At 42.9% G+C, this 22365-nt stretch overlaps 2 protein-coding genes across 2 annotated transcripts; both read left to right on the top strand.

The window, feature by feature from the left end:
* Positions 1 to 4928: 4928 nt before the first annotated feature.
* On the top strand, positions 4929 to 10065 carry mcm4 (minichromosome maintenance complex component 4). Its single transcript, XM_085378223.1, has 16 exons — positions 4929 to 4992; positions 5088 to 5246; positions 5331 to 5494; positions 5578 to 5679; positions 5772 to 5867; positions 6039 to 6134; positions 6635 to 6773; positions 6865 to 7085; positions 7204 to 7324; positions 7589 to 7848; positions 8085 to 8450; positions 8544 to 8671; positions 8764 to 8971; positions 9071 to 9299; positions 9554 to 9687; positions 9970 to 10065. Exons 1-16 carry the CDS (start codon positions 4929 to 4931, stop codon positions 10063 to 10065), a joined length of 2583 nt encoding a protein of 860 aa, XP_085234349.1.
* A 4015-nt stretch (positions 10066 to 14080) lies between these two features.
* ube2v2 (ubiquitin-conjugating enzyme E2 variant 2) lies at positions 14081 to 20559 on the top strand. The gene is made up of 4 exons (XM_085377049.1): positions 14081 to 14126; positions 19142 to 19290; positions 19380 to 19505; positions 19694 to 20559. Exons 1-4 carry the CDS (start codon positions 14111 to 14113, stop codon positions 19838 to 19840), a joined length of 438 nt encoding a protein of 145 aa, XP_085233175.1. The 5' UTR covers positions 14081 to 14110; the 3' UTR covers positions 19841 to 20559.
* The last annotated feature ends 1806 nt before the right edge of the window (positions 20560 to 22365 follow it).

The raw sequence follows: 22365 nt of genomic DNA, 5'->3' as shown, positions 1-22365 counted from the left end.
GGAAAATGGGAAATCACACTTGTGGTACTTTACAGAAACGTGCAAGCATAAATGGAATACAGCATATAAGAAAAAACAAAGTTTGTACAATTCTAACAGGCTTGAAAGTCGACATTTAGTATCACCACCTTTATTCCTCAACACAGCTGAACTCTCTTGGTTGGCTTTCGGGTATAGTTCTCCAGGCTTCCTGGAGGACATTCAAAGCTCTTCTTTGGATGTTGGCTGACTTCTGTTCTGTCCTCTGTTGAGATGATCCCACACTGCTTCAATGATGTTGAGGTCCAGGTTCTGGGGAGGCCAGTCCATGACTGATAGTGTTTCCTTGTGTGTTTGTCTGTGAGCTATGTTTTTACTGCATTGGGAGTGTGTTTGGGATCATTAGGGTAATGATGAAAATCAAGCCGTTGCTAATCAGGTGCTTGCCAGATGTTGTTGTATGGTGGATCAAAATCTGACAGAAATTTTCTACGTTGATAATTCTGTCACTTTTCACAAGATTTCCAACACCACTGACTGAAAGAGCCTCCACTGTGTTTTACAGATAACTGCAGAGACTCAGTCTTGTAGCTCTCTGCTGACCTCTACTGATGATTTGAAACAAATCTTTAATATTTGCTAATATTTGCTGCATCTACTTGAACAACCCGTCGCCTCTGATTTTCAGTCCAGTTCTTGTGTATTTTGGCATACCTCAGCCTTTTCTCCCCGTTTCCCTTCCTCAAGAATGGCTTCTGAGAAAGCTTCTGACGAGCCATCAGTGAACAGTAGATGGATCAACTGAAGAGCTGGATCTCTCAGGTCCTGTGTTAGGTCTTTTTCTCTATTTCAGGACTTAACTTTGAGAAACTCTTCACCTGATATAGATATTCCTTAGGCCTTCCATTTCTTCTTTTGTCCTCCACTCATCCAGTTTCCTCAGATTTTTTGAAGGACGCATTGCACACCGCAGGGCTTTCAGCTTATAGTTCTTTATGAATCACATTGTCAAGCTATGTTATTTTTCATAGATTAATTCAAACAAATGGGAAGAAATTAGACAAGCTACTTTTAACAAAGTGCTTAAAGATACAAATGAAAATTTAATCTTTACTAAGTTGTCTGTTATATGTAGGCACGACACTCATTCATCTCTTGAATTAGGGTTTTTTTTCCACGCATGAATGATTCATAGATCAGTGTGAAGATGCTTAACAGACAAACAAACAAAAAGCATTCCTCTGAAAATGTTCAGGTACAAAGACTGGACTTAAATGATAAATGGGGTGGTAGTTTTATAGCACCTTCCTACTCAGTTGAGCGATCAAAACATTTTCAATTGCAACTCGCATTCACCCAACCACACCCACATTCATACAGCCCTTTTATCTATACATGAGCACTTTCCAACATTCACAAACACACCCAGTGTGAGTGTGTTTGTGAATGTTGGAAAATGTGAATGTTGTTGGGGGCAGCTTGAGGTTCAGTATCTGCAGGATGGAGAAGGCAGGGATTGATTTACCAGCCTTCCGAGAGGTAAATGACCCATTCTACCACCTGAGCCAGAGCCACCTGTGTTGTTTTAGAAAACGAATACCACAGAAGGCAAGGAGATGTGTTGGTCTGTCCTATTCTGCTCTGTCTTACTTTTGGGCTTGTTAATGGGTTTCCCACCCAGGAGGAAGGCACCGCAAAGCAGTGGCCAACTCAAACAGCTGGTACAACTACAGGCGCCGACCAGTGCTTACCATCCCTACCAGACTGTCCACAGGAATGGCATCTCCAATGAGCAAACTGTGGTCATGATGTACGATAACTTGACTCAAAATGAGGTGAACCTCAAACCCGGGATTACTGAGAATAAGTGAAAAAGTAGCCCAAATACAAAGAAAAACCTTCGCTGACTTCCAGAAAGCCTGGAGAAATGCTGCTCCAGACCACATGTTTGGATCCTTGGAGGGGAAAAAAAGAGATGACTTGAGAGGTTTACATAGTGTTGTAGGTGGCAAAGTCATTCTTGAAGTTGGACAAACATTTGGTCCTCTTACTTTTCAAATATCTCTGTTCAGGATTCTTTTGAAAGGGGGAAGAGTGGGGTTCAAAGCTCTGAAATTGTGAGTGAAACTTTGTTTTGTTCAGGTGATTGTGGAGCAAAATCCTCAACTTTACACTTTAGTGTGCAAGTACTTCTCGTAGAGTTTGAGGTGTTTCTGGGGTCGTTATTTTGCTGCATGTTGTGCAAACCAGAGGGTGGGGCATGTCTCTGAAGAATGGAGTTCTGCCTCTCCTTGGTCAGGGTGGAGCTGATTCAGTGCAGAGTACACCACCTGTTTCACTGTGGGTGAAGCAGATCAAAGCTACGTGAATGCATCTGAATCTGTGCTTCATGGAGAGGATACAGGTGAGAGTGCTAATATGATCAAAGCCATAAACTTGCTTAACCAGCTCAAAAAGTGCAGATGCTTTGTAGTCGTTGGTTTTATATGACATGACTTAATGTATTAAACTCATGTAAAATTATTCAAATTATTTTTAGGCTTCTCTTTTTTTTGCTGCTCCCTTTAGGGGTCACCACGGTGAATCATCAGCCTCCATCTCCCCCTGTCCCTAGCATCTTCCTCTGTCACGCCGAACCTCTGCATTTCCTCCTTCTCTACATCCACGAGTCTCAACTGTGGTCAGAAGTTTGCACATGCTCATCATGGGCATTGATGTCATGGTGAATTTGAGTTTTTTAATGATTTCTGAGTTGTTCATTTTCCAGGGTCCAATGTATATATACAGACTCAGATATACTATACAGCCCTACTAATATTTGGTCAAATGTCAAGTTGCATCTCACCCAGATGCTTTTGGTAGCCATCAATGATTCTCTGTTGGTCAGCATTGTCTCTGATGCTGATGTAAAAATCTCTTCACTGTGGGCAGTAATGCTGGCAGGCTTGACGTTTAGTGGTTTCTGGGTTGTTCCTGAAAATCTTAACCAATTTCCTGTAATCTGGGGGTGACAATTAAGGGTTTTCTTCTAGACCTTGGTGAACTGACACATCTGAATAACACATACTTATTTACAATAGTTTGAACTGATGACCCTGGAATCTGCAGTTGTTTGGAAATGGCTCCAATAAGCCTTCACAACTTGTGGAAATCTGCAAATCTCATTCTTGGATTTTCACTGAGTTCCTTGGACTTTCCTATTGTTCTGAGTATTGGTCAATCCAATGAGTGCTGTTAAATAAATCAATTTAATGCTGGGAGAGATGAACTACTTATAGTCGATCATAATCGACAATGGGAAATTAATACGCCCTTTCCTTGTTGAGTCAAAAGACACTGCAGAACCTTCAGCACCAGTTATAAAAAGATTTAAGTGATTGCATGTGGAGCCATTAAAGAGTTGTGCTGTACAATCATTCAACACAGGGGGAAAAAAATCAGTTAAAGAAATCAATAAAACCCCCAAATCATCATGACAGTCATGGCCACAATGAGTGTACACAAACTTCTGTGCATTACTGTGAACACAGAAATATGGGATGCGCTGGACCTCATCATACTGAGAGCTGTTTCTTCTCACCCACTGGCATACATGAGTACCTCTACCTGTAGTGAAACCACTACAACCACCGCTGTAACATAACCGGGTGAACATACATCCTACATGTAGAGTAGGAAAAGAGGGTGAATAGTACTTCCCGGTTAGCTTCTGCTGTTGTATTAATTCAAATGTTACATCTTTACATCCGTAGCCTGTCACGGATTTGCTGTCATTTAGTATTTGGGAGGCGGTTTCACACTTGCGTGTCGTTTGCATCGTTACAATAAAGATTAGGGCAGGGGCAAAAAAAAGTCTCTTACTGCTGGGCCAAACCAAATCGATTGAGGGTTTGATGGAGCACATGAGCGCACAGGAAACGCAGATCGTATTTGACATATCAAAAATTAAAAGTAAATTTATTTATTTATTTCCTATTTAATCTGTTTGTTTATTGAGTCTACAAGATGCTAAACTGAAGCCGGATAAGTAAACGCTGAACAAGAACCCCCCTTTTTCGGTGAAGGGATCGACCGGAAAGAAAAGAAAGTCAATCCCAGCCTCTCATTGGCCCAAAGTTCCCCGCGAAAATAACGTCACCCGCAGTTTCGCGCCACATCTTCTCCGCTCGGACGTATACACAAGAAGAGGTAAGAAGAGACGTATATAATGATATTTTTTAGCTTATTACATCTGTAGTTTTGGTGGTTTCGTGAAAGCGTGACACGTTAATCAGGTTGACTTAAACGTGCACGAAGGTGTTTTGTTGTTTTACGCTGACGTTTAATGTTAAATCGTCGCAGTCGAGGATCAGCTTATTGTGTGCTCTGCAGCCACATGTCAAATGGAGGTCGAGGGTTTAATGCAGTTAGTGCTTTAGTGAAAATAAGACACTTCAAAACATCTAAAAAAGACACGCAGTGTAGCACATCAGCGCGCCGGAAGTGTTGTTTGTATAGTTAAGTGAACTTTTCGTGCTGTTTGACTGATATCTGGAAGCGATTCAAGCACGCATTCATAACATAGATCCAAGTACCAAATGTAAGGAAAAACAGTTGGTTTGTTTCATGCCCCAACCTTGGACTAATTGTTACACAAGGTTATTTGTGCTACATCAAATATTACCTCATTGCATGTAAATGTAATCGGGCTGTTAACGAGGCAGCGAAAGGCAGGCTGCTCAGTTTATATCTATCTCATGTCATTTTCTCCACAAAACTGAAAAAAGATCTAATAAAACAAAAAGGAAATAGTTAAAGTTTTTCAGCCAGCCACATATGTGAATGTCAGTTTTCTAAATGCTCAGTCAAACTTGAAGCCATCAGTGATGTCCTACAGCCAGAGCGACAGTATGTAAGTGTTATTACATTTCCGTTACTGAGTGTCACCTTTTGTTGATTTCCCAGCAGCAATGTCTTCTCCAGCTTCAACCCCTGGTGGCCGTAAGCGTGGAAGGAACACCAATCCACCTACACGTAAGTTCCCCACCTGCTCCATCCTTTTGCATATGGACCTCCTGTGATTGTATGATGACCGTTGCCTACTTTTCTTCGTGTCTGTGCGATTTTAGCCAGCAGTGAGGACCCCACCTCGCCTCCCTCTCAGCGGCGCAGAGGTCAGGACTCCTCCACCGGGGACCTGATGCCGATGCCCACCTCCCCAGCCACGGACATTCTCAGTCCTGCAGCACCCCAGGACACGTCTCTGCTCTCCAGCCCCCGACCTTCAGGTATGACATGTTTGAGTTGTTGTGGTCTTGTGGACTCAAGTTTGGATTCTTAAATTGTTTTATAAATCTGCCTCCTTTTAACAGTGCCTCCTAACGAGGTGGACATGAGCTCCCCCTTGATGTACGGGACTCCCAGCTCCAGGATTGAGGGAACCCCACGGAGCGGAGTGCGGGGCACACCAGCCAGGCAGCGTCCTGATCTGGGATCAGTCAGGAAGGCTCCCCAAGTTGATCTTCACTCTGAGCCGGTCAGTAACCTTGTGTTTGTCATGTATTGAGCTCACATGAAGCCTGAACCCTCAGAAGTTAACTATTCGCTATCTTCTCTCAGCCGAGCGCAGATGGCGCCGTGGCCAGCGAGTCGAACGCCGGGCAGAGGCTGGTGATCTGGGGGACTGATGTGAATGTCGGCACCTGCAAGGAAAAGTTTCAGGTATGAAGCCGAGTCAGCTAGATCCCATAATAAATGTCCTGTAGGGAGTCCATGAGTTAACATCGGCATGCTTTGCGTTTCGCTGCTTCCAGAGGTTTCTCCAGAGGTTTGTTGACCCGACCTCCACTGAAGATGAGAACGCTGGTCTGGACCTGAACGAGCCGTTATACATGCAGAAGCTGGAGGAGGTGCAATTTTTATTGTTTGCTGCTCCAAACGTTTTTAAGTCAGACTCGCACTGCACGATGGTGTTTCTGAATGATGAACAACAGCCAAGAAATGAGACAATACAGGAGGAGGCGGTTGCGCGGGATTGCATTCAAAGACGTAATATCAATGTTTCTCCTCTCGTCCCACAGATCAGCGTCGTCGGCGATCCTGTGATGAACGTGAACTGCCGCCACGTGCAGTCCTTTGATGCAGAACTTTACAGACAGCTCACCTGCTACCCACAGGTAAAGCTCGCTTCATCTGCCATCATTTGTTTATTTTTTTTTCATTGCTGTTGTTTTTATTACGTCATTAGGTGTATTCGTGAGTACGGATTAAACAGAGGATGAAACCTTGAGCCCCTGATGAGTGAAATGGCGGCCTTCTGATTTTTATAATGAAGTAATGCCATACGGTGATGTCTTGAATAAATAAAACTAAAATAAGTGGATGCAAATGCAAAGGGAGAAGTGATGTGTAATGTGACGCAAACAAGGTTATATAGAAAACAAATGGATAGGTGAATGAATCCAAAGACAAATACAGAAGCAAATTTTACTTTTTGTTCTATGAGGGGTTTATTTACATTTTTATTGTTATATCCATCTATAATATTATTAGTCACTTTATCCACAGGACCACTGGCATCTGCACTCTGTTAAAGATTAAATCGTTCCCTGTTTCCGTGGAAGAAATTCTGTGGAATTTGGCTGCGTATTAATGGAGTTAACTATGTCGTTTTCAGGAAGTCATCCCAACTTTTGACATGGCGGTCAACGAGCTTTTCTTCGAGCGTTTCCCCGACTCTTTCCTTGAGTATCAGATCCAAGTACGCCCCTACAACGCCGTGAAAACCAAAAGCATGAGGAGCCTGAACCCAGAAGGTTTGAACTGACGTCACACGTGTTACGGGACCCATGTTGTCTTCTGTTTTTTGTAAACAGTGAGGTGTCAACTTCTGTGTTTCTTCCACAGACATCGATCAGCTGATCACCATCAGCGGCATGGTGATCCGCACCTCGCAGCTCATCCCTGAGATGCAGGAGGCGTTCTTCCAGTGCCAGGTGTGCGCCTACAGCACCCGCGTGGAGGTGGATCGCGGGCGCATCGCCGAGCCGGCTGTGTGTCGCCACTGCAACACCACCCACAGCCTGGCGTTGATTCACAATCGCTCTGTCTTCTCAGACAAACAGATGGTGAGAGTTTGCTCATAGTCAGCGACACCTTATCTCAGAATACACGGATGGTAATCGCCGATGTGTTGCTGCGGAGGTCATGGCGACTGTTTGTTTACCGTTCTTCCTTTCGCAACAGATAAAAATTCAGGAATCTCCCGAAGACATGCCGGCCGGTCAGACGCCTCACACGACTATCGTTTACGCTCACAACGATCTAGTTGACAAAGTGCAGCCAGGAGACAGGGTGAACATCACTGGTGAGATTTCTTTAATATCTTGATAATATTAATTTCATGATGACCTGTATGAAGAGTAAAAGATGGGGCTGAAAATGGAAGCAAGAGCTGAGCTGCAATATTTCTAATGACCAGCAGGGGGCAGCTCCTGGCTGCAGAAAGTCATCAGGTGGATTTAAAGTGTTTGGCATGAAATTAAAGCATTTTTTAAAAAAAAAATTTGCAAGGTGGTCGTTGAAGGTCACGTTGTGGTCGGATCACTAACAGCCTTTGTCATCTGTGCAGGTATCTACAGAGCCGTCCCAATGCGCGTTAACCCACGCCAGAGCAACGTGAAGTCGGTTTACAAGACTCACATAGATGCCATCCACTTCCGCAAGACAGACGAAAAGCGCCTGCACGGTTTGGACGAAGAGGCCGAGCAGAAGCTCTTCACCGAAGACCGCGTGCAGACCCTGAAGGAGCTCGCAGCCAAGCCGGACGTCTACGAACGCCTCTCCTCTGCCCTTGCACCGAGCATCTACGAACATGAAGACATCAAAAAGGTAAGACCAAAGGCTACTTGTTAAGGTGGAAACACTTGGCTATCACATAGCCAAAAAGGCCCACAACAGCCACGCCCTCTTTCCTGCATATCGGTCACTCTGCTGCAGCTTTTAAAAAAAGAACATTTTAAGCAGAGGTGAAATGCAGAAATGCCCTAATAAAAGTTTTGGTTGAAGATGAATTTAGATTAAAGTTGTGATTCGATTGTGTCTCTTTCTCCGTCTCCTGGTACCAGGGCATCTTGCTCCAGCTGTTTGGGGGCACTCGAAAGGACTTCAGTCAGACCGGCCGCGGGAACTTCCGTGCCGAGGTGAACATCCTGCTTTGCGGAGACCCCGGCACCAGCAAGTCCCAGCTGCTGCAGTACGTCTACAACCTGGTGCCCCGCGGCCAGTACACGTCAGGAAAGGGCTCCAGCGCTGTGGGTCTGACCGCCTATGTGATGAAGGACCCAGAGACCAGGCAGCTGGTGCTGCAGACCGGCGCGCTGGTCCTGAGCGACAACGGCATCTGCTGCATCGACGAGTTCGACAAGATGAGCGACAACACGCGCTCCGTGCTGCACGAGGTCATGGAGCAGCAGACCCTCTCCATTGCAAAGGTATATGTCACCACATTTAATACGTAATCGTTTGGAAGTACGCAAACGGAAGGAGCTTTCGGTCTCACGGCGTTTGTGTTTTCGTGCCCTCAGGCTGGAATCATCTGCCAGCTGAACGCCCGCACCGCCGTGCTGGCTGCTGCCAACCCAGTGGAATCCCAGTGGAACCCCAAAAAGACCACAATCGAGAACATCCAGCTGCCTCACACTCTCCTGTCCAGGTGAACATCACTGCATTGAAACTCCCGATGCACCGATCCACATGTTGCTGTGTTGCAAACTAAACGTAACTTTGTGTTTGTTGCGCCGTCAGATTCGACCTCATTTTCCTGATGCTGGATCCCCAGGATGAGGCTTACGACCGCAGGCTGGCTCACCACCTGGTGTCTCTCTACTACCAGACCGAGGAGCAGATGGAGGAAGAGTTCCTGGACATGGCCGTGCTGAAGGACTACATCGCGTACGCGCGAACGTACATCAGCCCAAGACTGAGCGAAGAAGCCAGCCAGGCCCTCATTGAGGTCTGTGGAAACTCTGTGGCTTAATTTAACCCTTTTAGCAAACATTTTAGTCGATTCTTAGAGTTCTATGTAGCTGACCTTGTTTACGTTCATCCGCAGGCCTATGTTGACATGAGAAAGATAGGCAGCGGCCGTGGGATGGTGTCCGCCTACCCCAGACAGCTGGAGTCCCTGATCCGCTTGGCAGAGGCCCACGCCAAGGTACGCTTCTCCGAGAAAGTGGAGACCATTGACGTGGAGGAGGCCAAGCGGCTGCACCGAGAGGCCTTGAAACAGTCGGCCACAGATCCTAGAACAGGATTTGTAGACATCTCTATTCTGACAACAGGTACGGAAGACAGTGAATGTATTTCTAAAGGTGCTGACATGAGAAATTAAAGATGCACTTTATGAGGGTCAGGCTCATTTTACAATGGCCTTGCTTTGAAATACTAGTTCCATTTTCTCCATTGTGAAGGTGCCACTTGGGCTTTTCCGGCCTCTTTATAGGACAACTTTTTAACCCCAGATTAATTATGCAAATAACCTCTAGGTTCAGTCCTGCAGTTGCATTTCAATGCATTGTTCTTTGCTTGATTACAGGCATGAGCGCCACAGCACGCAAGCGCAAGGAGGAGGTAGCCCAGGCCCTGAAGAAGCTGATCCAGGCCAAAGGGAAGACGCCAGCCATGAAATACCAGCAGCTGCTCGATGACCTCAGAGGACAGTCTGAAACTGTGAGTCTTTTAAATCTTTATTTTTATTAAGCCAGCATGAAGTCAAAGCTCAAATATCAGTTTGATTTCAGCTCTTCAGATGGCGATCGCTATGGCTGTAGCATGGCACTCGTTCCTCATTAGACTGAACAAAAGCTAAGCTCTAACATTTCTCCGTATCCTCTGAAATATCACAAAATTCAGCCAGAGTAGCCGTCGACACGTTTGCACTCTCTGAGTATTTGCTGCACTTTTGCATCACTTCCTCTCTAATGGCTTCCTCCTGTCTTGCCCCGTTTGCAGGCGATTACTAAGGAGCTGTTCGACGAGGCGTTGCGAGCTCTGGCTGACGAGGATTACTTGACAGTCACTGGAAAGACTGTTCGTCTCCTTGCTTGAGGCACACCCTGCAATTATGTACAGTCCTTAATTTTAAATCCTATCCCATGTCGACTTCTTTACTCGTGCTGTAAAAAAACGTATTTGTTTAACCGAACCAGCATGTGCTGAATATCTGGGTGTATTAGATGTTTATAGCACCCCAGATTGGTGATTCAGAAGGACCCAATGACTCATTAAACGCTGGTTTCCTGTTGCAGTTTTTATAGGAATGTGTAAAAACTGCATCCAGTGTTGACTTAAAGAGCTCATATTTGAAAGTACTTATTTTCTTTGTTAACTTGTTTTGTGCTGTGATTAAAAAGCTCTTTGGATAACTTGTACATTATAATCGCAGACTTTGTCTTCAAGAAACTGTTAAAGCAAGCTTGAACTTATTTTGTGTTTTTTCTTTTGGATTGAGTAGCTCATGTTGACTATTTGTTTATAGAGAATAAATAAAATGATGTTCACTAAAGGTTTCTTACTTCTGACCTGCATATTTCACCAGTTTCTCTATGTTAAGTTGTTTGCTAGCTGTATCATCTATGCGGAAGAGCCTACTGCTGACTTTACTGGGTAAATCTTGGTAGTAAATGGACTGAGATTTGTTCCAGTTTCCAGTATCCTGGCCAAATATGCTTCTGATGTGCAGGTGAGCCAGTGATTAATGATTGAAACAAGGCAGGGTGGATCCAAGCTTTCGTGTTTACACTGATACTGACCCCATCATCCAAGTCACATGTCAGAAACTGACTTATTACATGTTTTTCCAATTTAATTTCTTTCTTATTGTACCTGATGTGGTCTTCTGCTATAGCCCATGGGTCTGGAGATGCTCTTCTGCATACCTCAGTTGTAAGGAGTGATCATGTAAGTTATTGTTGCCTTCCTATTAGTTCAAAGCTGTCTCCTCTGGTATCAACAAGGTATTTTTACCCAGAGAACTGCATGTTTTCTCTTCTGGACCGTTCTCTGTACACTCTACAGATGGCTGTGTGGGAAAATCCTCGTAACCAGCAGTTTTTGAAACGGTATTAACAACCACACCACATTACAAGTCACTTGAGGCATCTCTCTTCCTTGTTCTGATGATCAGTGTGTGGCCACTCTACACAGTAATGCAGTTTTCCTCCATTATGTAACAAGTGATAAAAGTATACAGAGACTTATTGTGAACCATTAAATAATGACATGTAGACATGCTGGTCTCGTCATGTGTCTACTTGTCTATGATGGTCTCCACTACCAAACCCGTTTTATCATTTAACAATGTAGGGCTCGAGCAGAGGAAATGCAAATGTTGAAAGCATTTCACTGGTGCATGAATAATTGAGTATGGTTTAAAACGACTTCAAAAATATACTCTCCAAGCATTTCTGAGTTTCCCAGACATTTCCCAGAAGGTCAAGGTCCAAGGTCAGAATTGAGGTCAAAGGGTCAAAATCATAATTTCATTTTAATTTGACTTTCATACTTTGATTATTCAGGAGAGTCCAATTTAATCAAAACTAGATGGCTAGTTCAGAAAGAGTGGCTATTTTAGGTCATTTTTTCCCCAAAGGTCAAAATGTATGATAGTCATTTCTGCTTTCAATTAAGAACTTTTGGTCTTGGTAGCATTGTGCCATATCATCAAAACTAGAACCAACCAACCATTTTTCATTTATCTTGACCCAAACTAGAATAAATGTAGTCAGACTCTCTGTCCCAGTGTTCAGTGTACTGTTGCTTTTGTGCTCCCTGGCACTTTGGTGCAGTCCTTCACTCACACTGGCTTAGCTCAATATCTGTGAAGCAATCGGAGCCATGAATTTAAAAAAAGTTAGTTTGACCTACTCGGGGGGGGGGGGGTTTGAAGTGGTAAAACATGAGCGCGAGAGCCTGCGGTCGTATAAAATCATGCTTAAACGGACGTGCCAAGCGGCTCTTTTTTGTGGCTTTATCTCAGATTATGGCGGAGACCCCGGAGTTTGTACACCTGCAGCTGGAGCCAGAATGATGTGTTGCTATAGCAACTACAGCTACATGGCAGCAATCCGAGTCAGCGATGAGAGTGGGTGACTTGACCAGCTACATCCACCATTTTGTCTTATCTGTGACCACACTTCATCTGCTTCCCAAATCTGCTGCACATCCTCTAGCAGTTAATCTCTGGCCTGATTATAAATGTAAAAAGTATGTTTTTTGCTATTGTATTTTTATTGTAGTCCAATTTTATCAGGTCTGACATTAGCCAAATAAATGGATAAGATATTGGAGGGAGAAAAACCTTTAATCCAGATCTGTAAGCTTAAATTATCCAATAACCTGACCACTGAAAAGATGCAGTTAAGCCAGATGTGTCTCGAATCTCTCAGATCTCTGCTCTTGATAGCTTAACTGTTTCTTTCCTTCTAACAGTGCAACCTGCATAAATTCTGGACCTGGAATGGACACCTGTATTATCCACAAAAGTGTGTTTAAAGTTTCAAAAATAAAATAAATCTTTTGTTTTGTGAAATATCCGACCCTTCTCATCCTGTTTTAAATGTAACTGAACTCTACAAATCAGCAGACGAGGTTTTGTCTAAGAAGGTCAAAAGCCCGACAATTTGGGAGATGCTCGCTTAATTTTGAACGGTGATGTGTCACGTGTGCAAAATCCTAACCTGCCGAGCTGTCAGCTGAAACCAGGCTGAAATTTACCAGAAAAAGATGATAGTTTTTGTCGGTCATAATGTCCAAAGTATGGGGGTATGATAGAAAACTAATACAGCCTGCACATATTTATATTAAATCTGTTAGTGAAGTTGTTAAGGCTCTAATCCTAATCAAAAAGAAGCTGCACTGACTTAGTCTTAACTTTAATTTCAGCATGGTGACGCAGTGGTTAGCACTGCTGCCTCACAACAAAGGGGTCCTGGGTTTGAATGCATTGGCTGGCTGGGGCCGCTTTGTGTGGAGTTTCCATGATCCCCATCCCTGCATGGCTTCCTCTCACAGTCCAAACACATGGAGTTTGGACTGTGACCAGTTAGGTTAATTCATGACTCTAAATCAAGTCCTGCCACTGCTTTGGTTTGCAAACTCCAGCTGTGCCCCTCTTTTATATGCTGAATGTAAAAACACTTCCACTCGTTAATGCCCCTCAGCCCCAGTTGGCCAAGGATGGTACCAAGCAAGTTAAAGGCCTACTGTAAGAGCACAGAATCTGAACCACACGAAGCAAGTTAACAAATAAATGCAGCCGTCTTCTGACGATACAATCAAATAACTGACAGAACACAAAGGCTCGTCTCACATTTGCCAAAAAAACATGGTGACTATTCCCAAGACCTTTGAGGAAATGTTATGCGGACTGATGAGACAAAAGCTGAACTTCTGGGAAGCTTTTGTTACATTTTCTTTGTTACAAACTAACAAAGAAAATAACATCACACTAACAGTCAAACATGGTGGTGGTAGTGTGATGGTCTGGGGCTACTATGGTACTTCAGAAACAACGCTACTAAAAAAGCCTGGAGGAGACTGTTCAGTCATCTGTTTGTCTCCCGGAGCTCAAGTGTACTTGGATTATGCAGCAGGATGAAGATCTGAATGAAGGTTTTGGAGTGACCAAGTCCAGATTTGGCATGATGTTAAACAGGCTGTTTATACATGAAAAGGTTACAGTATGGCTAAATTAAAACAATTCTGCAAAGAATAGTGGGCCAAAATTCCTCCATAGCAATGTCAAAGACTCATTACCAGTATCTACAAATGCTTGGTTGCAGTTCTTACTGCCAAGGGTGCCACAACCAGTAATCAGGATTAAGTCCAGGCAGGTTTGAGTAACTTTGTAACCTTAATGAATGGAATCATCATTTAAAAACTACTTTTTATTTGCTGTGTTTACCTTTGTCTAACACTGAAATTAGTTTGACGATATGAAACATGAAAGAATGGAACGAGAGTGAGAGTGGACAGGTGCGAACAGCCTGTCAGCAGCGTGCAATGCCGCTCTCCGCCGGTGTGATGCTGCTCGCCCGATTTTTAACCGCCGTGATGTCACACATCTGTGTGCTTCTGGACTCGGCTGAAGAAGATGGCGGCCTCCTCAGGTTTGTGTGTCTTCAAACTAACATATACAGCGACGCAATGTGCAGCACAAGTCGAGGCCTCGATGTTATTTCAGTCACGACACTGAGACTTTTTACTTAGGAGAGAGGTTTATGAAATCGCTTTGATTTGTAATTTACTGCAGTCGATGAAGCAGTGAGCCTCACGGGAGCCATCTATGTCACGGAACTGGTGTGTTGGCTAACCCTAGCTATATAGCGAAGGAGTGACTAGCTGGCCCCGTGAGTTAGCTGAAATAGCTTAAGGTGGTCTTCGCTGTGGCCCATACGGACACCGTGCATGTGAAACAAACGTTAGCTATAAAAATCCAGTATAAATTTTTGATTTGGTTTGTAGGTTTCTGTTAATGTGTTTCGCAAACAACCATAGATGGCATTAGCTAGTGAAGCTAACTTAGCGACTAGAATATTCCAGCACCGCGCGGCACTCACTCCCATTTTGTCCAGCTAGCTTGATCGGAATATTCTTATCGCATATGAATGTCGTAAACGCGTATTTTGTGATTAAATAGCAACAAAAGCACAATAACCGAACAGTTAAACATGCTTTATGAGAAATTTTGTATAGCTTCTCCATGAAGCATCACACACGGCAGTACACATAATGGTATCGGAAATGTTTTAATGTGGGGAGCAGTTCCGCCTCTGCTTTCATTAGCACGCTGCTCGCTATTGTTGTGGCACGCTTAACGCCTTTGTTTAACCCGTTTTCCATTAGGTAAAAAATGTATTGTATTTACACGAGGTGGGTATTTGCAGGTGTAGGGCGGGGAAGATAGTCGAGCACCAGATCGATTAACTACAACCGCTGTAGTGGGCACGCTTTGTTTCAGCAAGTAGTCGGGGCCCGTGCTTGCCTTCAGCGCTCCAACAGGAAGCGTGGCTTTTCAAACTTGCAAAATAAACGCCCTGAACGACAAAACAAATGAATAATAGCAAGTCGCAGCAAACGGCTTTTATTTTTGTGCAGATCTTAAGCAACCATAACGGAGACGAAACGGCAGAAGGGAGCGAAGTAGAGAAAGATTTAAGTTGCCCCATTAACGACACACATGTGGGGACGTGGGGAGCTGTTTAGATGTCTTCCAGTCGAGTTCTTAATTTGAATTGCAGCACTACCTTTAACCGTGACTGCAACTGATAATACTTGTCAGACAGGTGAGGGCAACAAAACTAGCATTCAGTTTGGACAGTGATGGATGTGGCGAACACACTCATTACTAAGCCGATCCTTTATTCTGTGGCCTTTGCACCAACCTGACATGATAGACCAACAGTCACCAACTCGGCTCGTGCTGTTGTGGAGACCAGCTGATGAATCAGTCTGCTGATATTAACCAGTCGCATTTGTGTCCGTATCTATGTGTTAATGAATAATCTTTAATTAGCAATACAGATAAAAATGCTGGTAACTGGTTTAGAGCCTCTTCTTTTGCTCCTCTTGACTGTTTTTAGCACAGCTGACATTTCAAGATCGCTCCTGTGCTCTATTACTTAATCTTTCTTTCACTTAAACTTTACCCTGGTGTGTGTATATGTAGATAATATTGACTGATAAATCAGTATTTTACATTTTTAATTGCTGAATTTTTGCAAACAAACAAAGTATGTTTTATGACTAAAACCTTGCACTTAGTGGCTCATCTTCCATTTGAAAAACAGACCATTACCAGAAAACGCAAACAACAAATTTCCCATTGGGAATTTAATTTCTTTCCCAGAGCTAAAACTTTGTAATTAGCTAAGTATTTACAGAAAGGTATAAATAATTTTTGTTTAATAAAACAAATTGCACAAAAAAAGCCATTCACAGTGAATATAAATGTAAAGTCTTGCTTTTTTCCTCGTCTTACATTAGAATTTCTGAGCATCTTTTGACGATCTTCAACTCCGTTATTAGTCAATTAACTTGTCATTTATTTTCTCAATCAGTTATAATGTTGCTATTACAGACTAGGGATGTTTGATATAACAATATATATCGGATGACGATATAAAAACGTCTATCGTTTCATTTTATGCTATCGTTTGTTTCGTGGTGTCGCAAAATAAACTGTTTACGGCAATATTTTTTCATCGTTTTGATGGTCACTGTAGTGGCTATATTAATTTCTTAAAGTTCTTTCTTTCTCTTATATTTAATATAACCACACTACAGATGGACAAGCGCCTGTTTTTATGCGTTGTCTTTAGCAACAACGACGGTAAAATCCCTGCGTGTGGCTTACTTATTTTCCACATAAACCTTTCACAATAAAGCTCAAGATCCTGTTGAGACTTTTCAAAATAAACTGAATCACGTGAAAGAGTATGCAGAGTATTTATGGATGAGAAGCGAAAAAGAGCCATCGGGTGCTAAAAAATAAACCTTAGACTCAGACGTTAGAACAGGCTTTTCCCCGCAGCACACCGTGTAATAAATACTCACAAAGAAAACGGCGGCCGTTACAACTTATGTCTAAAAATGTATAGTATCATGCATCGGTTAAAACATTCGACTCCAGGTACGCGACGCCCAGCTGGAAACACTTCACGCAAGTCGAGCTGCCTGAGATTCACAGAATTTACAGAAAATGTTAGATTTGTGTGATTTATATTGTTATCGGGATGATAGATGTCTTATATCAGGATATGAGATTTTGGTCATATCGCACAGCCCTATTACAGACAGTCCTGTTGACATCGGTGTCTCTGCAATGACTGAAATCTTTCAACAGTTTCTAGGGAGCAGAGACATTTTAAGAGTCAGCCATTGCAGTCTCAGATGAAGGGCTGATATTTTTTTTTTCTTTAAAACTTATCTCTGAAGTCTGACCATGAGGTGAAATGAAAGATTACATTTCTTCGCCTTCCGCTCCAGGCATGTGGTCTTTTTTTTCTTTTTTTTCTTTTTTGAAGAAAATAACTCCCTTCACTTCCCTTTCTGCTGGTTTGTCTTTAGGATCATACTTATGAATACCAGTAGTTTCACGTATGCGCAGCCACCGCTCCTCTAAGAAGTTCATCATTTACAGTCTGCTGAGTGCCTGTCAGGCTATGTGTTTTATGCCAACTTATCAGCCCCCCTACGAATACCCTCCTCTCCGAGCAGCCAAACATTGGGTTGAAGAGTTTTGAGCGATGTTCTCATCGGCCCAGATATTAAGACGCTGGTCATAAGATGGATTTTACTCTGAATCAGGTGTTAAAAATCAGCAGTATAGGCCCATGTGCTTCAGCTCTCGTGACCATTTCCAAACAGCTGTCAAAGCGCCGATATATTTCAAGCTTCAGTGTTAACGCGGCATCGCATGTCTTCAGCGAGTGACTTCTGATCAAGGTATCAAATTCGAGGCACAGAAGGTGAACGTAACATACTGTGAGCCGCGGTCTGCCGAGCTATTTTTTGTATCAGCTTGTCCTGTTTTACGCACATTTAACTGCTTCACTCTTGTACATGGATTGCATGTTTTGATCCGAAGTGTGAAGTCAAATTTTCATGAAACACTAGCAACGGAAAAAAGCAGACCGCAGATTATCAGAGTGGTGGCTGCTGAATATTTTCCTGCCGGTCAGCTAATTGTTTCAGCTTCGTGCGCTGTACCAATTAATTTGCCATATATTCAGTCAGGCAATTGATCTTTTGACCTGTAGATTGTCATACAGTGAAAATCGTTTTCAGATCGGCATTTTAAAACTGTTTTGTCAACAAAAGTGATTTGCATCCAAGCAGCAAAAGGCAAATTCAGACTGGTAGGATTTTCAGTAGGTGACAAATGTTACATAACAAAATGCAGCTTTCCCATAAAACCAGGTGATCATTACAGCTCTAAACCAGCTGTTATGGACACATCTGTTTATACTTTATGAATATTTTAGTTTTTTCTTTAGTAACAAATCTCGTGAAAGCTAAACTTATAGAAAACAATGACTTCATTGAGCCTCACTACTGTTTGCTCTCCTGTTAGCGATTTCTAGTCCTAAGATCACTGCCTCCTGAGGATATGTGTGATAAACGATCCAGTTATGCATGCAGCAAGCCTTAATATTAGTCAGATAATGCGTTACTGCAAAAGGCACCAATGCTGTGGAGAGTTTTAGTTTAATGACTCTGAAGTAGTGGATGAGGCCTGGCGACGCTGATTGGCTCTGGACATGTGTCATTTAGAGCAGCCACGCCGCTATTGCTCAGGTTATTGTTCAGGATACCTCGGAACTCTGATGTTCGACTTGGGAATAACGTCACTCCTGAGTTAATGCATTCCTGAAAAAGCGAGGACAAACGGGGACATCCAACTCCAAATTTTGAGTCGCATATCTCAAAATTCTTGCCTTTTTGACTCAAAATCTGAGGACATTTTTTAGGCAATGACCTTAAATTTTGTCTTATGCGCGACTATTTATTTATTTATTTTTTTAAATAGTATCCAGCTGGATGAGTTATAAAAATGTGTCCCTTGACGTCTCACTGTAGTGGTTTTGTAGCTGTTGCTAGGGCTTGTTCTAGGCAGTAGTTGCCTGGGTAACCCTCCACGTTATTTGACACACTGTCATACGTCAGTGAGTAGTATCATTCGTCCTCGCTGGTAGACAGTGTTTATTAAAAAAAAAAAAAGTTGCTGATGTAACTCGGGAATGTACATTTCACTTTGCCAGCAGTTATTTTGCCTGTCATTGGCTGACGTTGCTGAATGTCATTGACTTCATGTGGCCTCTGGTTGCCACATGGTTGCTTCTTTTGACGCAACTTTATTGCGTTGGCTGATGTGTTTTTGCTGTTCACAGATGGCACGATGAAGAGCTGAAAGATTCAATGGGGATTTTGTGTTTGTCTAAGTAAAATAGCCCAAGAAAACGAATGCCATCGACCAATAGACAAATTATTTTAAGTCCTGTTATCAGCCGAGAGTTTCATAATCTCTTCAACCCATTAAAGAATGGCTAGTTTTTGTCTTTTTTGGCCATGCAAACACCTTTAAATCGATCCTCGTATTCTCTTCGTTCCTCTGTTATTTTAGGAGTTAAAGTCCCACGCAATTTTCGCTTGTTGGAAGAGCTTGAAGAGGGCCAGAAGGGCGAAGGCGACGGCACAGTCAGCTGGGGCCTGGAGGATGACGAAGACATGACTCTCACACGATGGACAGGCATGATCATCGGACCAGCGAGAGTAAGCACGGGAATCTCGTGAATGAACACACTGCCCGCTATTCATATTAGACAACGTAACCAAAGCCATTCTGTTCTTTTCTTCCTCAGACCAATTACGAGAACAGGATATACAGTCTGAAAGTGGAATGTGGACCTAGATACCCAGAGACAGCGCCGACCGTTAGATTTGTAACAAAAATTAGCATGAATGGGATAAATAATTCCAACGGGACGGTGAGTGTCATCACAGATCTGTCAAGGTTATGTATGGCTTTCGCTATCTTCTCTATCATTTCGGGAGTTGTGAAATTGTTTCGCAGCTTTGTGATGCGAGCCGTGCAATAACTCACTGTCAGCAGTCTTGTCACAATGACTGATTCTGTTTGTTTTGTTTTTTTTGTTTCTCCCCTTTTGTCTCGCAGGTGGATTCACGTAGCATACCAATATTAGCAAAATGGCAGAATTCTTATACCATTAAAATTGTTCTTCAAGAGTTAAGGCGTCTAATGATGTCCAAAGAAAATATGAAGCTTCCACAACCACCAGAAGGACAGACCTACAGCACTTAATCGTAATGGATTGTTTCGACCCTCTGTCTTAAACCTTACTCTCTTAGAAATATTGTGTAAAATCATCATGAGGCTCACTTCGCACATCAACAGTATCGTCTGCAAGAGCAAGATTGGACTTTCTTATTACATAGCTCATTCAAAAAAATGGAAAAAAAGTCCCTGCAGTTAAGCACTGAATAGATAGTAAAAAGACTACAAGACCACACTTATCTGCCTATAATAAAGTTTCTTTGACAATGACTTTTGTGTTTTGACCGGTTCCAGCTTGAGTAGGCTTGAAGAGGGAAGCATGATGCCACATTGAGGCTGTACCAGAGTCCCAGTACTTTTGTTTAAATGGCTTGAAGTAAAAGGCAAGATTGGGGGGAAGGGTATGAAGGCATGTTCTGTAACTAATACCTAGTCAAAGAGAAGCCACATTTTTGAGATGTTAGTAAAATTTAGCAGGTTCTTTGAAATATCATGCAGATCGCTGAATATTGAATACTGTGGCTGTAGTCTAAAAGTAGTGTCACAAGGTAAGAAAGATTTTTTTTTTTATAAATATATATAAATATATATATATATCTGTATTTGACACGATACCAATATGTTTCTGTTCTGCGGCTCTTTGACATGTAACAGACGTTGAAGCCTGTTCGGTTCTGAAACCCTTGCATTTAACTTCTAGTGGAAATGGCAGGTGTATGAATTTGTGATTTTTCTCAAATTAAATCACTGTCTGCAAAAAAAGGCTCGTCGTGTATTTGACTCCCACACCTAGTGTTTTTTATTTTTTCCACCAGAGGGCCCTGCCAGACAAATAGGCTTCCTCTAAACAGCCGGATACATACACAGTTCGTGGATTATGCCGTGGGAAAGCCGGTTCAAACCACGCTGCAGTCACTTGTGCCAGTTAGAATAATAAAAAGCTTTTTATCTGTTCTGAGAAGCAGAAGCAAGGTTTCCTCTGTGCAGCTGTGGGATTAGCCGTAAAGTTTAATAAACCAAATGAGCATATCGGAGTGTTTAAAGAAGATGCTGTGATCATCTACGCGCACAGGCCTCTTTATTAGGCTGCTTGTTAATTCAAATATTTAATCAGCAGCTTGGTGCTATTAGAAGGAGATGAGGTCAAGAGGACCTGAAGTTTCAAACAGCATCACAATCGGGAGGAAAAGTAATTTCAGTTTAGATGTGACATGGTGATTGGTAGTTCAGAAACGGCTGAGCTACTGGCAGTTTCCTGCAAAATCATCTGTAGGGTTTACAGAGAATGGTCTGAAGAAGGAAATTTCCAGTGAGCTGCTGTTCTCTGGGTGAAAACGACTTGTTGATGTCAGATGAGAAGGGCCAGGCTGTTTTGAGCTGATGGGAAGGCAGCAATTACTCAGTAGAAACGAGGTATGCAGAAGAGGGTCTTTGAAAGCACAACATGTCAAACCTTGTAGCAGATGGACTCGTGAAGCAGACTCACAGACTCACCAAAACTGGACAGCTGGAAATGCCTGGTCTAATGAGTTTCAACTGCTGCTTCAATAATCAGATGATGGTGTCAGAAACAACATGAAAGCATGGATCCATCCTGCCCTGTAGCAATGACTCAGGCTGATAGTGGTGTAATGGTGTGAGGGATATTATCTTGGTGCACTTTTGGCTCCACAGTACCAACTGTGCATCTTTTAAACGCCACAGCCCACCTCGTTATTGCTGCTGACTGCGCCCATCTGTGTGACTACAGTGTACACATCTTCTGATGGTTGCTTCCAGCAGGACCATGTCAAGCTCAGATTATCTCACTGGTTTCTTGAACATGACGACGAATGACCTTCACCGTCACCAGATCTCAACCCAATAGAGCATCTTTGGGATGTAAATCTGCTGCAACTGTGCAACGTTTCATGCTAATATGAACCAAAATCTCTGAGGAAAGTTTCAGCACCTTGTTGAATCTATGCCACAAAGAATTAAGGCACCTATGAAGGTGAAAGTTGGCCTGACCTGGTACTAACAATGTAGGACTACTGAAGTGGCCAGTGAGTGTATATGTAGCAGATTAAGTTTATCTGTCAAACTGTGCAGTGAGGTGTCTGAATCTTAATATTGAAACTTTAATTACCAGGAAGATTGAATAAGACTGCAGCCTTTATTCCTCTGAGGGTGTTGGGTTGTGAAAGAAGGGTTAACACTGCAGTTTGCATTATTTCTGCTGAATTAAATTCCCACAATCAACAAGAAGCAGGCTGAACGTGTTTTGAAAGGATTAATATTGGCCCATTCACACAAAGTTACATCCCAGTGAAAATGACATTTAATGTCTTCATAACTCTTCCTTTATGTGGAGGTGAGACACTGGGCTGCAACGATGAATGCTGAATTTTAAAAAGTGCAAGGCCACTTTTCTAAATTACCATAGCTCTTTATTAATCAGGCCCCAAGTGAGCGTGTGACCTCTAAAAATGATGAGCAGTGGTCCTAGATCAACCTGTGTGACCTCCCAGCTGTATATCTCCTTCGCTGTGGCCTGTGGGCAGCTTGTCTCG

The sequence above is a fragment of the Diplotaxodon limnothrissa genome, linkage group LG18 (genome assembly GCF_057381915.1).
Source record: "Diplotaxodon limnothrissa isolate DT_005_m linkage group LG18, D_limnothrissa_male_GT1.1, whole genome shotgun sequence".
Classification (NCBI taxonomy): Eukaryota; Metazoa; Chordata; class Actinopteri; order Cichliformes; family Cichlidae; genus Diplotaxodon; species Diplotaxodon limnothrissa.
This window is presented reverse-complemented; position numbering and strand designations above follow the sequence as displayed.